This window comes from Carassius carassius, chromosome 20, assembly GCF_963082965.1.
Source record: "Carassius carassius chromosome 20, fCarCar2.1, whole genome shotgun sequence".
NCBI classification, from domain to species: Eukaryota; Metazoa; Chordata; class Actinopteri; order Cypriniformes; family Cyprinidae; genus Carassius; species Carassius carassius.
The window spans coordinates 31,790,733-31,809,164 of NC_081774.1; the positions used below are offsets into that span (position 1 = coordinate 31,790,733).

At 42.1% G+C, this 18,432-nt stretch overlaps 1 protein-coding gene across 2 annotated transcripts in view; it reads right to left on the reverse strand.

The window, feature by feature from the left end:
* cacna1eb (calcium channel, voltage-dependent, R type, alpha 1E subunit b) overlaps positions 1 to 18,432 on the reverse strand; it is an 83,569-nt gene that overhangs the window by 33,100 nt on the left and 32,037 nt on the right. For both annotated transcript variants that reach the window (XM_059502558.1, XM_059502557.1), the window contains exons 13-20: positions 18,099 to 18,230; positions 17,281 to 17,350; positions 16,964 to 17,081; positions 16,712 to 16,779; positions 16,397 to 16,458; positions 8,491 to 9,228; positions 7,969 to 8,007; positions 7,075 to 7,349 (exon numbers count right to left, since the gene is read on the reverse strand). In XM_059502558.1, the coding sequence (XP_059358541.1) occupies positions 7,075 to 7,349; positions 7,969 to 8,007; positions 8,491 to 9,228; positions 16,397 to 16,458; positions 16,712 to 16,779; positions 16,964 to 17,081; positions 17,281 to 17,350; positions 18,099 to 18,230 (1,502 nt within the window). The remainder of the gene's footprint in view (positions 1 to 7,074; positions 7,350 to 7,968; positions 8,008 to 8,490; positions 9,229 to 16,396; positions 16,459 to 16,711; positions 16,780 to 16,963; positions 17,082 to 17,280; positions 17,351 to 18,098; positions 18,231 to 18,432) is intronic.

Sequence of the window (18,432 nt, forward strand, 5' to 3'; positions counted from 1 at the left end):
AATTGTGTTTAGCACACGCTCAGGGAGTCCCGTGGGTTCCCGTCGAGCAACCAAAGGTGCAGAGACCACATCTCTGGGTGCAGATGCCAAATCGTTCCATCCGCCTGAGAAAGGAGGTCCCGTCTCAGAGGAACGGGCCATGGGGCCACAGTCAGCATCTGTGACAGGTCGGCTATCCAGTGCTGATTTTCCCAGAGTGGGGCTACAAGAAGAACCCTGCATTTCTGGTCCCTGACCCGCCTGATTACTTGGGGAATCAGAGGAACCGGAGGAAAAGCGCAAAGAAGACGGTTGGGCCAGTCCTGGGACAACGCGTCCTCGATCTTGGAAAAATATATTGGGCAATGAGAGTTGTCTTTTGAGGCGAAGAGGTCTATTTCCGCTTTGCCAAAGACGTCCCATATCTTGTTCAGTTTGCCCGGTAGATGCACTGCTCTCAGGAATCCCAAGTTGCTCTGGGTCCATTCCAGCAGTCGCGACGTTAGTCTTAAGAGACGCGTCGCCCACCTTGGTGATTTGTAAGAGACCACTGTCATGCTGTCTGATCTGACCAGCACGTGGTGACTCTTTAGGTCTGACAGGAAGCTCTGGCAGGCTCGTTGAACTGCAATCATCTCGAGGCAGTTGATGTGAAGCCTGCTCTCCTCTTTCGACCATCGGCCGAAAGCAGGTTTTCCTTCGCACAGCGCGCCCCAACCTATGTTGCACGCGTCTGTGGAGATCACTTTCCTTCTGCAAACCATACCAAGCGGGGCACCCCGTTCCATCCATTGCATGTTCCTCCAAGGGGTCAGGGCCGAAATGCAGTCCTGACTCACCCTGATGTTCAGGCGTCCGTGACACCACGCATGAGGTGGAACACGCAGTTTCAGCCAATATTGGAGGGGGCGCATACGTAGCAGCCTGAGCTCCAGCACCGGCGATGCTGCTGCCATAAGACCCAGCAACTTCTGGAATGTTTTTAGGGGGCGAGAAGCACCTATTTTGAAAGAGACTGTAGAGCCGCGGCTCGCTCCTTCACCATTGTTGCCCTCATCGTAACTGAGTCTAACACTGTTCCCAGAAATGATATCCGTTGGCTGGGGGACAGCGAACTCTTGGCAAAATTCACCCTGAGCCCCAGGCATTCCAGATGGCTGAGGAGCAAAGTTCTGTAACCCAATGCCTCCCCCTTTGACTGACCTAGAACTAGCCAGTCGTCGAGGTAATTGAGAATGCGGATTCCCTTCTGCCTGAGAGGGGAGAGAGCCGCATCCATGCACTTTGTAAATGTGCGAGGCGCCAGAGACAGCCAAAAGGGGAGGACCTTTTATTGGTAAGCCACACCCTCGAAGGCAAATCTCAAGAACAGCCTGTGACGGGGGGCTATCTGGATGTGAAAGTAAGCGTCTTTCAGATCCAGTGAAAAGAACCAATCCCCTGAGCGTATTTGTGAGAGGATTTGTTTCAACGTGATCATTCTGAAGCGCCGTCTCATGAGGGCATGGTCTTAAATCGAGGATGGGGCGCAGCCCGCCATCCTTCTTGGGAACTAGAAAGTAATGACTGTAAAACCCTGAGTCGCGGTGTGCCGGGGGAACGATTTCTATAGCTCCCTTCACCACCAGATTTTCTACTTCGGCACAAAGAACGTGAGCGTTCTCATTGTGCACCGAAGTGGTGACCACCCCGCGAAAGCGTGGTGGTCGTTGTGGGAACTGAAGGGAATAGCCGTGTTTTTTTATTCCCATGACCCAATCTGATACTCCGGGAATGGCTTGCCATTGTGAGGCCCAGATGGACAGAGGTTGGATTAACTCGAGTGTTTGTCTGCCGCAGGGGAAAACTGCTCTTTTTGTGAAGGAGTGTGTTTTTTATTTTGTGCGCTATAACAGTGCTTTGTTGTCTGGGCGCTAAAAAGGGCCCATTGTTTGCAGCAAAAACAACTTCGTCGACACTTGGAGATGGATGGCAAAACAAACAGGGCAGTTTGGGGGGTGGTCGGGCCGCAGCGAGACTTACCCCTTTCTTTCCTGTAGATCAGGATGACGGCGGCGGCGCAGGGTCCAGCACTACCTTGGACCGGGGTCCCATGCGTTTAGGGAACTGAAACCGTCTGGTGGCCGAGCGAGAACGGCGTTGAGGCTCGGATTTCACAGGCTGGGCAGCGGTGGTAGCAGCGGGCGCTTGCTTGGGAGGCTGACGAGTCGGCACCTGTCTGGGGCGACTGGCAGCGGCAGAGGAAGCACGTTTTGGCAGGAAGTGTCGCATCGCCTGGGACGACTTCTGTGCCTCTGTGAAGCGTTCAGCGAACCCTTCAATCACTGGACTGAAGAGTCCGCTGGTGGAGATCGGCGCATCCAGGAACTGGGCTCTGTCAGCATCCTTGATCTCCGTGAGGTTAAGCCACAAGTGGTGCTCCAGGACGACCAGGTTAGCCATCGAGCGCCCTATGGCCTGGGCAGTGCTCTTGGTAGCATGCAGTGCCAAGTCTGTTGCACTTCTCAGCTCCCTGAGCGTGGCGACATCCGGGCCAGACTCATCAGTGGCGGCGAGAAGTTTGGCCTGGAAGACTTGTAGCACAGCCATGGAGTGGAGCGCCGTGGCTGCTTGCCCTGCCGATGAGTAATCACGCCTGGCGAGCGCCGACATTGTAGGGCAGGGTTTCGATGGATGGTTGGCCTTGGTTTTCCATCCAATAGCCGTGGGCGGGTAGAGATGCACGGCCACAGACTCAATCGCAATCGCTCGTATCCTCTCTCTTCAGCGCTGTCAATCGAGGTGAGGGCAGATGAAGATGAAGTACGCAAAGCGCCGAGTAGGGGGCGTGCCATGATTTTGTAAGCTTGTCTTGGACCTCCGAGAAGAACGGGGCGGTTCGCTGACGAGGAGCTTGCTGGCGCCCCGGCAGAAACCATTCATCCAGACGGCTGCGGGATGGTTCCTCTGGAGGAGACCATTCCAGACCCAGCTCATCCACTGCCCTGAGAGAATGCGGATAAGTTCGGCGTCCATCCCGAGTTTCGGGTGGCTGGGTTCAGATAACATTGATGGGGTGGGGTCCGGCAAGCCCGACAGCTCCTCAGCATCTGAAGCAGCTAGAGACATGCTGTCCTCTAGCAGTTCTTCCTCAGTCCCTCCAAACAAGACCAGACCACTCGCGGCAGCAGAGGGACATTGGTCTGGCTGAATAAAGAGGACTGGGGAATCCCCTCTGGGCGGAGAAAACGAGGCACGCGGGGGCTGAGCCGGCGTGAGCTCGCTTTCATCCTGTTGCTTTAATCCTCTGCCCCGCCATTTCTTCCTTGCCGGCTCGCGGGAGGAAGAAAACAGGAGGGCGCGAGGAGAGAGATCGCTCTCTGAAAAGAAAGCGATTTGCGAGCGCAGAGAGGCGATATTCATGTTCTTGCAATGAGAACAGGAATTCCCCGTGAGTGCTGCGTCAGGGTGGGGTTTCCCCAAGCACGCGACAGACTTGCTGTGCCTGTCATCAGCTGCAATGACTAGACGGCATTTGAAACAACGCCGTAGAAAAGGCTCTTTTAGAGAAATTTGCTCTTTCAATCTCTCTCGCCGGATGGCCGCAGGGAAGCGATGTATCTGCAGCAGGGACCGGCAGTCGAGTTCCAGTGTGAGGCGTGTCAACGGCAAGCAGTTAAGCGGAGATCAGTGAAGCGATGTGATGTCGTCGCTGAAGGAGAAGAAATCTGAATTCCTGTGGCGAAGCGGCCAATATATAGCCAGATTCCCCGCCCATTTTGGCAGGCTTTGGCGGGCTTTACTGCCATAGGTTCGTGCAGCACCTCTGCCGAGCCATTGGTTTGTTTTAATAACACTGCACGAATCAATGTCCGTGCAGTTTTACTGCGTGATTGAATAAGGCTTCAGTTCAGGAGAAAAAGGAGTTTTTCCCATAAGCATCTTCGACGCAGTACGAGTGAAGTTTTGAAAGGGAACCGATTTATATGTGATTTATGTGCAATGTCTTAGCTACTAGGGATTGTTACATATGGCTATACAGGAATCTAGTGACAACACAATATTACAGTTAATAAATTGTGCAAAATGTTTATCTTAACAGTCAATTTACAAATACTGAATCTGAATCTCCACAAATTAGTTTTGTTACTATGACAAACATTTTGAATGTGACAAGAAACTGGTGTCTGAAAAGAATTATACGATTTATCTCCAAGGATTTGTTTGACCATGATTACCTGTGATTGTTTTCATCCGAAATGCATTTGGATTTTTGCTTTTATTACAGGTTGGAAGCCATAAACCTGAGCCCACTGAGTCACTTTTTTATCTTGTGTTGGGTTTGGGGGCTACATGGCTTCTACTGTAGATTTTTCGCAGAGTGAATGGTAACCTAGATTTCACACAACACCCAGCACGAAGCCCACTAAAGCAATGGCAGAGGTGGAAAGAGTACAAAAATATTCTACTCAAGTAAAAGTACCATTACATTAATGAAATTTTACTTAAGTACAAGTAAAAGTACCAATCTAAAAATCTACTCAAGTAAAAGTAAAAAGTAGCTCATTTAAACTTTACTCAGAGTAAAAATTACTTAGTTACATTTTAACAGTGGGAGGGAGTCAAAATGGGACAGGCCAAGGGTGTCAAACTCAGTTCCTGGAGGGCCACAGTCCTGCACAGTTTAGATATAACCCTAATTAAACACACCTGATCCAGCTAATCTAATCATTTAGGTTTATTTGAAAACTACATGATATGTGTGCTGGAGCAGGGTTAGAACTAAACTCTGCAGGGCTACGGCCCTCCAGGAACTGAGTTTGACACCCCTGGGATAGGTCTATTAATCTCAAACTAGTTGTTTTTAATTAAAGGAATCAGTTATTTAGAATAATAAAACATTTGGGCTGTTACCAGGCAAATCAGTATCAACAAACTCATCTTTTAATGCAGAGGAAATGCAGAAGATTCATTGGAAGTGGCATTTAGATGTATTACACTGTTTAGTGCAGGACAAGAATGCATTTAACCTGCAGTTACAAATGCATGAATAATGTTTTGATATACAAGACATAAAATGTTGAATACTCATTTGAAATGATAAGAAATTAATTATTTAAAAAAATCAAAAGATACTTTAAATGTGAAATTAAAATGGCCAGTATGTGTCAGCAAGTCACTGTTAATAAGTGAGTCATTGCGATTGAACCGAATCATTTAAACGGTTGATTCATTCAGGAACGAAGCACTGTCACGTTGCTCAGAGACGCAAAACTGTGCTTTGGTGGCTGTGTTTGGAGTTATTTTCTGTTGTAGAAATAGAGCTAAAAAAGGCAATATGGTGTCTAAAACGCAAGTCTCTTAATTAACTTGTTTACTGAACTGTTATATATATGTATGTATATATTCATGATGATTTTTGGAGGAAACGATGGCATTCTTTGTGTGATTTTGATTTAATATATGAAATTATATAAATATGTGAATTTTCTGCCCCTATATCTTCAATTTTGTGATCATTCTAAATGCATTTTAGGAGACTGAATCACACAGTGAAAGAACGCACTATAAATGTGCGTGCACATCATTAAAACAAAAATAGCACACTCCTCACCACGGTCTTTTTAGCTAATTTGTGCAAAACCTCTTGCTAAAATGTCAAAGCTTCATTTTAACCACCAATGCAACGATGCAATTATTTAGCTTACCTCTACATTCTTGCGAAGGGTTGATGTCTTGTCGAGATTTTATAAGCTGCTAGTTTGGTCTTCCTAGGCAAGTACAGCTTACACTGCATAATAGAGCATACATATGGACAGGGGTTCACTTCATTTCCTTCGAGTTAAACTTCAGAATATGACGGGGTTTTGTTTTCAGCGGTGTCTGCACCACTAACGCCTGTTTTGTCCGTCTGCATCTTTCTTGTGATTTTAGCGCCAGTTTGCCCTCCTGCCCATTATGCCGTAGTTTTCAGGGAGCGATTTATTTCTTTTATTTTTATTTTTTTTACTCAGTAATTAATGTGTTTTAAAATGTAGCGAAGTAAAATACTTCAAACAAAATATACTTAAGTAAAAGTAAAATTACAGATTTAAAAAATTACTTTAAAAAGTATTAGTACACAAAAAAGCTACTCAATTACAGTAACGCGAGTAAATGTAATTCGTTACTTTCCACCTCTGAGCAATGGAACAGAATACTCTAAAGGCAAACTGCTCTTTACTTTCTGAGACAGCTGAAGAAGCTTAGATTGCCACAGGCATTGATGACCCAGTTCTGTGTCTCTATTACTGTAATGAATGTGTCCTCACTTTAGTGAATTATCTGCTCTGCAAACAGAATCAATGGCTGCTGTCCACCCCCTTCCTTCAGGACTCAGGACTTCAGCAGCTGAACTACTTCATTGCAAATCAACACTGTTGCACTATGACCATCTTCCTCTGAAAAAACTGCTATCAAACCAAAGACAATAGGCATCTCATTGCTGAAAATGGCTTATTTCAATTATTCAATTTCTAACCCATACTTCATTCCATGCATTGTATGAAATACATATCGAGCTATAGAAATGGGTTTATGATAAAATTACCTGTGAAAACAATGCTAAATGCCAAAAAGGCACTTAATTTTCAGAGACTGGCATGTCCCGTGACTTGACATGCTATGCTACATATAATGTCATTATGTGTGCATGATTTTTAATTAAGAGACTGGATTATTTGTAATAATAATAATTTTTAAAAAATGCATTCGTCACCACAGGGCAAGATTTATAAGTGACTGACTAGTCATGGCAAAGGGTGAAAAGATACTTTTCTTTACCATTTAATGATACAATTTTAGAACAGTTTTGGTTTGGTACCACCTTCCAAAGAAACTAAAAGAACTTCAAATAAATTGGTATGATAAAAGTTTGATCCAGAGAAAACATACTCTACACAGTAAAGTACCAATTAAACAAGAAGAAGATGGATAGACGTACAGATGGATGGATGGATGAATGGACAGATGGATGCATTGATTGATGGATGGACAGATAAATGCAGTGATAGATGGTCGAATGGATACATTGATGAATGGACATATGGATACATGATGGATGGATGGATCAATTACCAGTCATTGGTGCCATTTCCAACAAAGGCTGGGTAGATGTATCACGTTTAATGCTGGTTTCTGCCATACACTCATCCTGGTTTAGATAGCTGCCATTGTTCTCAATGTCTGAGACTTCCCCTGTCATGTACTTAGATTCTGATGTAAACTCTTCTTTGTGCCTCAGGAATTGAGCATCCTGGCTTTCTACTTGATCTTCCATTCCAGTGCAGACAGTCTGGAGCTCCTGAAGGCCAGATGCTTGGGAAATCTCAGTCACATCACCCACAAACTCCCTTAAATTCAAACGTACAGGTGTGAATGATTGATTTTATTAAATAATGAAAATATGTTTCATAACTTTGCTGTGTGTAGTGCCTAGCAAAACATCAAGTTGACACTTTATTTTAATCTTTAGACATTATGTAGACTATAAGTAACTTAGCAATAACACGTCAACTAGCAGTCATAAGAGTATTAGTAGACACACATTACCCCGACACACATTTTAGTGACTATAGATAACTTTGCAAGTACATGTTGACTTTTTCTTATAACCCCAACCCTAACCCAATAGTCTACTAATACTCTCCTCTACTACTCTAATTACTTGAGCTGGATTGAATACTTAGACACTGTAATCCGTTTCTGATTTCAAATTAAATGGCAAAAATTTTAGTTAGTAAAATAATATATTAAATTAAACATTTTAGGAAATATAATATGACTGCTTTCTGATTACCTTTGACCTAACTCATTTATCTCATGGGTAAACTAATAATGATTTATGCAATGTTGAACTGTTGAGAAAAGCTTCTTATTTATTATTTATTATTATCTTATAATTATTATTTTTTGTAAAACCAGTGGTCAAATGCAGTGTAGACTCTCAAGTTTCTGTATAATTATAGCCACCTGAATAGTGGCTGATCTTTGCGTTGAATATCCACAAAACTGAAAAACATTTTGAAATGTTTAAAATAGAAAATTTAAAAGATAAAAAATAAAATCTGTGAGAATCATCAAATGTGAATAATTTATTGCTATTGTATGAACAATACTTAATAATAAAAAATTTCCAATATGATTATATAATCCAGTTTACTTGTATTCAGTTACTAACCAGCACCACTAATTACTGGTTATTGACATGTAGTTTCAAAGTTCTCAACTGAACGAGCCCATCAAAATAAGACGTAAATTAAGACGTCCCAGACCCATTGAAACCAATGGAGCTACGATCAATTTAGCCTTACAATGCTTTTGGGAAACACATTTTAGGATTGTACCAGGACTGTAAAATTTTTTTTTTTTTATTTGCTGGATAAGTACTTAGTACTTCACCAAATTACAACTGTCGCAGAATGTCATCACTGAATGTAAACTAAAAACTGCGCAATTCACTAAAAAAAACATATGCCATGATCTTGTTCTTACCTTTGACATTCCTCCTGACTCTCAGTCTGCTTGCTAGACATGATTATTTCTGTTTCGTACATGTGCATCAAGTTTTTAGACTGTGTTTCATCCATTTGATCCTCACCCTCCTCAGAAGGTTTCTCACTGCATCCAAATTGCTGGTGATTCTCTGCATTTCTGGCCTCTGTTCTAGTCTCTCGATGTCTGTGGCGTTTGTGCCGCCCACCCTCTGCCACCCCTGCAGCGGCAGCAGCCCGAAACTTTCTTGCCACACGATGCCTCCTCTCTGTATTTGAATGATGGTTATTAGTACTCTGCCTCTCCTCCATCCCCGATCCCATCAGGGGCAAGGGCTCAGATTCTGGAGGTTCAGGGAGAGGAATGGAGATAGACATGGGAGGCTCTGGCAGGGGCATCCCCACAGACATTGGTGATTCTGGTAAGTGTAAAGGGCTTGTCTCTGGGGATATGCAGCTCTGTTGGTGATGATCACTGACTGGAGTGTCTAACTGGTCCTCTGTGGGACTGCCAAACAGCACCTCACGACTGGCCATCTGCCGACGTTTCCGCAGCTGGTTGGCCCGTTGCTCCCAGACGGACATGTTTATCTTTTTGCGTCTTTCACGGCGGCCAGCAAAAGCGTTGACGGGCTGCTCTTCTGCTTGCTTCCCAGCTGCTTCCTCCTCTGCCTCTGCAGGAGTCGGTCGTCCTCGGTGGATGGCACGCTTCCTGTACAAGTACGGTCTCCGTCTCCTTCTGCATGGATGTGAAACATCTCAGTCACAAGAGAGATATCGTTTGCAGTATGCAAATTTCATAATTCACAAGTGTGTGATAAAAATCAGGAAATTAGAATAAAAACAATGGCTATCGATTCAGGCTAAATTAAACAGAATTTGAGAGAAAACCAAGGGAAAGTTCTTGGGTAATAAAAGTAAACAAACAAGAAAGAAAATCTGAGAAAAAGAGTGCACAAAGGATGTCAGTAGGTAATTCAGAGTGTTAATGAGATGGACAGTGCAATGTTAATGGCAGACATGACAGATAAAAAGATACATAGACAGTTTTACTTACAATTATGCGAATTCTTTTGTTGTCCATGAAACCAAATAAATGATTAATTGAAAATAAGACATTAGTGTATTTGTAGATATGACATACCAAACAATCCATATTGGCATACTGCAAACAAGTCAAGTCATAAGGCTAGAAAGTTAAAATATTAAAATATTTAAGTTAAAAAGTTAAATCTGGGTTTCACACACCTGGCCCTCTTGGTTCACTGTCCTACAGAGTTTGGCTCAAACCCAAATCAAACTCACCTGAGCAAGCAAAGCAAGGTCTTAAGTTTTAATAAAAAAATTACAAACAGTTGGTTTAGATCAGGGTTGGAGATAGACTCTGTAGACTGTGGATGCCAAGGGCCAGAATTGAGAAATTATTTGGCAATTCTTTGAAATTCTTTTAGGGTTCTTTGGCATTTCAATACCATTAATGCCACATCACGCATTTGTGTGAAATGTAAAAGATGTTTTAGCTACAGATAGTTTCTGTCCATTGTTTTTGGCAGTATAGTTTAACATATCTTAATGTTGCAATGACTACTGATTAATTTGTTGGTCTATTATCATGTGTTCTTTCTTTCGTACCATTGTCTATTCAACATGTAATGCCATGAAACTTGGGACTATAGACAGTTACTCTACTAGATTGGTAACTAATTTTAAGCTGCCATTATGGAAGAAACTTCTATAATAACACCAGAGAAATTAATCAAATGGATGTGTTTCTTCATGGCTCAAAACATTCCATGTTTTTGTCCGGATGTCACTCTGATCAGAATGTGAATATCTTCACTGAAGACAAAAGATGCCTTGTTGTACTTAATCTGAATACAGTCTTAAATAAGACAAGCTTATATTAACTATCTATTGTCTAATATCCAATATAAACAACTCTACAACAGTGGTAAACAACCTCTTGGTGTCCTACCACCCTGCAGAATTTAGCTCCAATCCTAATAAAACAGACCTTATCCAGCTAATCAAGGGGTTGTGGGTTGTTTGAAATTAGGCAGGTGTGTTGAAGCAGGGTTGGAACTGAAGTCTGCAAGAAGGCACATAGCTCACCAGGAGCAGGGGTGGCTACTCCTGCCCTATTTGTAAAAAAATATGGATGTGGACTTGAGCAGTACAAAGGTGTGCTTATATGGCTACCCCAAAAACACATATCCTACTGGTTGATTGTTAACAGTATAAACTTCTGCACATATAATATTACAAGACACCAGGCCACACTGACATCTTAGACTAAAACAACAAATGCTTCAAGTACAGAGATCGATTTCAGTTGGTACAGTTGGTCAGTTCCATTGGTTACAGTGCAGTATTGCAGGGATGGGAAATTCTGGCTCTTGGGGTCCACTTTCCTGTAGAGTTTAGTTTTCTGGACAGGACAAGTCATTGTATTGGCATTTTAAAGCATCACATGTGGCAGAACAGATTTTAAAACATAAATAAAAGGTTCAATGATTTTGCAATCTTTTACACTTTTGCTACTATTTGGGAGAATTTGATGTCAAGCTGAGATGCTGTTGGGGTCTCCATTGGTTCAAAACTAATGAACCTTCTTGGATGTTCATTATCACCAGAGAAACACATACTGTATACTTGACTACAACATTCAAGTTCACTTTGGTTTTGACTACATTGCAGAGAAGAACTCTGATTAGACACATGCAACTGAGCAAATGCATATGAAGGCACTGCTGTTATTGCATCCAAACAAAGCTTGAACTGGTTTCCATTTATCACTGCCACTACCCATTTTCCTCATTTCCAAAACCTTTCTAGAATTGTTTCTGAATTGGAGTGCAAAAATCTGCCATTTTCTTACACAGTTCCTTACATTTTTTAATCTTACATTGATTTATCCGATTCATAATATTTTCTGATTATTTATATTGTGTTACAGATCTGAAGTGTAAACAAGTTCGAGGTCACAAGGTGCAATCTTAAACTATCAGAATTCGAAACTTGAAAAAAAAAGTTGCTCCACTAGGTCTATGCCCTGCCAAGGTTGTATGAATCAAATGAAACTGATCTATTAAGACATAACCAATCTAACAGACTAGTATTACAACAGAAATACATGTTCTTTAGATTGATTGAAATTTAAAAGAGTGTAGTGTCCGTTGGACACTGTAATAGAACTTGGACTTGGCGCCGGTACAGGATGGCTGCCTCCTTGACGTGCTCTGCATATGTTTTTGTCTTTTTGTTAGTTTGTCCTGTCTTTAGTTATATTCCTGCAATCAGTTTCACCAGGGATGAACTGCTGAACATTCGGCAGAACGCACCACAAGATGTTTTTCCGGATTTCAATTATGCAGACGTTTTACTGAATATTGTTATCGGAGGAGCAGCGGCGCTGATCAAACGCTTCAGGACGCGCAGGTGGGGAAAGCGAGCTGGCGCGCTCGTCAGACTCAGGAAGCGCGGATTTCGAACGCCGTTGCCTAGCATCCATCTGGCAAATCTACGCTCTCTACCCAACAAAACGGAAGAACACATTCTGCTTTCTCGGACAAATAAGGATTTCACACACTCTGCTGCTCTGTGTTTCACGGAAACCTGGCTGAATGACGCCATACCAGACAGCGCGCTCCATCTGCCGGGCTTTCAGCTGTTTAGAGCGGATCGCGACGCAGAATCGTCGAGGCGGCGGCGGGACATGCTTTTACATCAATGAACGTGGTGTACAGATGTAACTGTGTTAAAGAAGATGTGCTGTCCTGATCTAGAAATGCAGTTTGTCAACTGCAAGCCGTTCTATTCGCCGCGGGAGTTTCACTCGCTCATTCTGGTTAGTGTTTACATTCCTCCGCAAGCGCAAGTAAGTCTGGCTTTACAGAAACTCGCTGAGCAGATCACAGAGACAGAACAACAACACCCGGACTCTGTTTTAATCATTCTCGGGGACTTTAATAAAGCCAATCTCTCCCGTGAACTGCCAAAATACAGACAGCATGTTACCTGTCCCCCCGAGAGACTTTAATATATTGGATCACTGTTACAAAACAATAAAGGATGCATATCACTCTGTTCCACGAGCAGCTTTGGGACGTTCTGATCACCTTCTGGTTCATCTTATACCGACCTACAGGCAGAAACTAAAATCAGCTAAACCTGTATTAAGGACTGTAAAAAGATGGACTAATGAAGCAGAGCAGGATTTACAATCTTGTTTTGACCTCACTGATTGGAGTGTTTTTGAAGCTGCTGCCACCGATCTGGATGAACTCACAGAGACCGTAACATCATATATCAGTTTCTGTGAGGATATGTGTATTCAGACAGCTCCGTCAGGCCAAAGAAGATGCTTACAGGAAGGGGGACAATGTCTTGTATAAACAGGCTAAATACACACTGGAAAAGGAGATCAGAGTGGCAAAGAGGAATTATTCTGAAAAAATAAGGACTCAGTTCACTTCGAACGACTCAGCATCAGTGTGGAAAAGTCTAAAGAAGATCACCAATTACAAGACACCACCCCCCAGCACTGTGGAAAATCAACGACTGGCAGATGATCTGAACGAGTTTTACTGCAGGTTTGAAAGAACACCCATCACCTGCCCTGAACGCCTCTCCACACAACCGTTCACACCAATAACAACTCCTGCAACCAACCCTGAATGCCTCTCCAAACAACCGTTCACACCATTAACAGCTCCGGCAACCCATCCTGAACACCTCTCCAATCAAGCACTCTCACCATTCACACCTCCTGTATCCCCCCTCTCCCCCACAACTGCAATACAGATCAGCGAGGATGCGGTGCGCCAGGTCTTACGGAAGCAGAAAAGGAAAAAAGCACCAGGCCCAGATTGTGTTACACCAGCCTGTCTGAAATCCTGTGCTGACTAGCTGGCCCCCATCTTCACAAAGATCTTCAACAGATCGCTGGAGCTGTGCGAAGTCCCTTCATGCTTCAAATGCTCCACCATCATCCCCATCCCAAAGAAACCCAAAATTACAGGACTAAATGACTACAGGCCTGTGGCTCTAACGTCTGTAGTCATGAAGTCATTTGAAAAACTGGTGCTGGCCCACCTGAAAGACATCACTGGACACTTGTTAGATCCTCTTCAGTTTGCCTACAGAGCAAACAGGTCTGTGGACGATGCAGTAAACATCGGACTGCGTTATGTTCTGCAACACCTAGACAGACCGGGGACCTATGTGAGTATGTGAGGATCCTGTTTGTGGACTTCAGCTCTGCCTTCAACACGATCATCCCAAACCTCCTCCTGCCCAAACTAACTCAGCTCTCCGTGCCCACCTCCGTCTGTCAGTGGATCAACAGCTCCCTGACAGACAGGCAAGAGCTAGTGAGGCTGGGAAAATACACATCCAGCACCCGTACAATCAGCACCGTAGCTCCCCAGGGCTGCGTTCTCTCCCCACTGCTCTTCTCCCTGTACACTAATGATTGCACATCTAAGGAGCCCTCTGTCAAGCTCCTGAAGTTTGCAGATGACACCACACTCATCGGCCTCATTCAGGACGGTGACGAGTCTGCTTACAGACAGGAGGTTGAAGAGCTGGCTGTCTGGTGCACTCTCAACAACCTGGAGCTTAACACGCTCAAAACAGTGGAGATGATTGTGGACCTCAGGAGAAACCCCCCTGCACTCCCCCCACTCACCATCATGAACAGCACTGTGACTGCAGTAGAGTCATTCAGGTTCCTGGGCACCACTATCTCTCAGGACCTGAAGTGGGACATTCACATTGACTCCATTGTGAAAAAGGCCCAGCAGAGGTTGTACTTCCTTCGCCAGCTGAGGAAGTTTAACCTGCCACAGGATCTGCTGAAACAGTTCTACTCCACCATCATCGAATCCATCCTCTGCACTTCAGTAACTGTCTGGTTCAGCTCAGCTTCTAAATCGGACCTCAGAAGACTACAGAGGGTAGTCCGGACTGCTGAGCGAATCATCGGTTCAACTCTCCCATCTATTCAAGAACTGTACTTATCCAGAGTGAGCAAAAGGGCTGTTAAAATCACTCTGGACCCCTCACATCCAGCACACTCCCTCTTTGAACTGTTGCCATCTGGTCGACGCTACAGAGCACTGAGCACCAGAACGACCAGACACAGGAACAGTTTCTTCCCTCAGGCAATCCATCTTATGAACAGCTGATACACACTGAACACACTGAACACACTACACTTTATATGTATATACACATACACTTAATTTATCTAACACACATACTTAGTATACACTTAAATTTTGCACATAATATACATGTACATACATAACTGCATTTTTGTAATATACCTGCCTACAATTGTCAATTTGTATATTGTCATTCCTTATCTACTTATTTGTATTTTTATATTATTTTATTATGTGTTTTATGTTCTGTCGCTGTCATTCTGTTGTACTGCGGAGCTTCTGTCACGAAAACAAATTCTTTGTCTGTGTAAACATACCTGGCAATAAAGCTCATTCTGATTCTGATTCTGATTTACTAAACTGATTTCAGACAAATGTTTCAGAGAAAGAATCTAAGATGACATTAACCATGTCACATATATTCAGGAATGTTTTGGATTCATGCTGATCACTATGAAATTTGAGGGTTAATATTTCACCAGGAGTTAACTGCTTTAAGCAAGGTGCTTAAGGTTACTCTAATTACTATCAGGTTATGTCCAATGCCTTCTTTTCTATATGCTCTTACACACTGAGAGAAGCCGAAGGAACGTTTTCATAGTTCCTACAACTATTGGTGGACATTTTTGCCTTTTGCCGTGTTCGCACCACAGGAACTGCTAACTATTTTAGTTATAGAAATGACTTTTGGGGCGTTTGTTGACTAAATTAGCTCCTATTTCAGAGCAGGATCTATTCCAACAGAATACGAACTTCCAGTGATGCATGCCATTTAAAACACCGGCACCCACCATTTTTAAAAAGCCCATGCAAACAGAGTTTACATACTTACTTCATGAACATGGAAAACAGCTATATATGGACCAACACCGAAGTCCAGGCAGTTTGCAACTTTTACGCTATGGAGGAAATCCAATGCAGTCACTTAAGAGTTCCTACTGGTGGTGCAAAAACTTTAGTTCCAGTAGGACCAACCTTGTGGCCAGTTCCTATATCTGAGTTCCTGTAATTACCTAGTGCAAAATCCCCTCTTGATGGAGAAAATAAGAAACTTCTTTCAATGTGTGCTGCACTGGAGGAGTGGAGAAACTACATAAAATGAACTAAATAACTTTTTCAGCTGACTTCAAAACTCTTAGGTACATTCAAGTTGCTCAAAGACCTCTGCTCAGTACTGACTCTGTGACTTTGTGTGCTTTTAAATCTAAACTGCACTGTACCAAGCTAAAGCTTGTAATCACTCTAATATCATATTGATTTTCTTCTATGAAATAAACACACTATTCCCCCGTGGTGTAGGCACTTGAGTTTCCTAGCAACTAAAGATTAAAAAAAATAAAATAAAATAAATAAATAAATAATGAAATTCTTACGCCCTCGATAACCAAGATTTAAAGGCGAACTGAAATTTATCTAGTCATTCTATTTCACCATTCGAAGTGTTTTGTGTTCTTCCACATCAAATTTGACCAGAACCAAGACTGATCAAAAACGTGACAGACAAATGGTACATTCATATATGAAACTTCTGTTTGTGTTTTTGATGGAACTGAAAAATTACATAGTAGCATAGAGGCATAATGGTTTAAAAGCATGTCTCAAGCATAAGAAGATCAGTTGCAACAGTCAGCAATCGACACCAAATTCTTGTTATTTTCTTAGAATGCTTACCAGCTTCTTAACACATGACACGAAACTATATTCTTAGTTTGAAAAACAGGTTGTGACTTAAAAACTTACTCTGAGAGGCCAAAATCTCTGGATTTATAACGCTGATTGAAGAGCTCTTCCTCCTCTTCTTCCTAACACAAAAAATACTCTTCAGTATACCTCCCTAAAAGCATACACTATTAATACACTATGTACTTACTGTTAATTAAGGGCATGAATACTACTTTTATATAAAATCCACACAAACTTTAATGCACTGGATGCATAATTAAAGGTATGCTAATAAGAAACATACATAATATGTTATTTTGGGGATTATTACTGGTACACCATTGGTCTTATTGCAAAATATTACATTTACAAGTTTACCTTTCTTTGTATTACCTTAGTTAGTTCCTGTGCATTGGCTAGATTATCCACAGCAATAGCCAAGAATACATTGAGCAATGTATCTGTTCACAGCATCGTCAAGAATTTGGGTAGATTTGAATGGAATGACATGACAAGCTTTACTTGCTTGCAAAGCTGTTTTCAAGTGAAACTACAAAACTAAATCAATGTAAACGGAAAAATCTTTTTGTTTAATTTTTTTTTTTTCTTCTTTTTTTAGCACACAAAAGTAGTTAAAAAGGATACAGTTCCCAAACAAGGTTAAAACAATAAAGTAGATTGAGGACCACATGCCGTACTGCACCCCTCCTTGTGAGCGAATCCCATTGTACATCACCTCATTCCAGTCCTCTCCAGTAAGAATCTATGGTGGATTAACCAATTTAAAAGAAAAAATAATAATAAAAAAATATGCAGTTTAATGCAGTTCATGCAATGTTAATTGGATATATTTTTGTACTCATACTAAATAATATAATTAAGCTGAATATGATTGAAGTTTGAAGTTTATGGTTCAAAATGATTTACTACTTTTACATGCTTCGTGATCTGTGGAGTCTTACCTGAAAGACAGTCATGATGGCTGCTGGAAACGTGTCAAAATTAGTAGGAGTGTAATCTTCAAAGATGAACCTGTGCAAGAGAAAGAAGTGTTTCAATGGCTTTAGTTAAAATGACATTTGTGCTTGTTATTTCATCTTTGTGAGCATTCATATTGATGCAGATTGCAAAGGTAACCATTTGTTATAGCTTGAAGCCATGACACATCGCTCTGGTGAGCCAGTGGCAATTTACATCTATGCAATTTCTCTAGTCATCTATTCAATGGGTCAGAATGTACCTTATATAAATTTCTCACAATATGTCATGCAGCATCCGTGTCTTTGCTGTTTCTGGAAGGTCCAATGGTGTACTGATGAAAAGTGTGTGAGCGGAGAGAATGTCCACATAACTGAGATGATGTGGGTGCGAAACAAAAGTGTGCATTTCTCCACTGACAGAAGCATGCTGCTTGCATTGTCATTTAAGATAATGTCTCAAATTTCTGCATGCATGCAGTGTGGTTTGCTTATAATTAGGGGTGCGCCAATCCGATATTCAGTATTGGTATCACTCCGATACAGGGATTTTCTGCCGGATCAGGATATCACACAAAAAGCGACACACACCGCATCATGTAGTAACTCATATGCGTGTGTGAACGGTGAGGTGTTAGAGTGTGTAGGTCGGTATCAAGGCTTCATTTAAATTCATTTTTTTCCCCCTTCAGAGTCATTTGAACTGTATATTTGTTGTTGTAAATTGTTGTAACATTTTGTTTTCACATTTGAGTACAGTATATATTTATGTTTGTCTGAAAGAATGACTCTCACATTCTCACCTTCCACCAAACAGCTGCATTCCAAGTAAAGCGAAGACTACGATGAACAGGAAGAGGAGGAAGAGCAAACTGATGATCGACTTCATGGAGCTCATGAGGGAAACCACCAAATTCCGTAAGGATGTCCAGTACCTAATCAAACATACAAAATATCACCCGTTTCTTTACACTGTCATTATTTGACCATACAGTGAACTACTGTTAAAAGTGTCTCACAGGATTCTCACAAGAGCCTCATTGTTTTTAAACACAATTACATGTGAAAATTAATTTAATGACAACCATACAGAATAATATGGAATTATCCCATATTTAAGAGAAGAAATTAAATAAA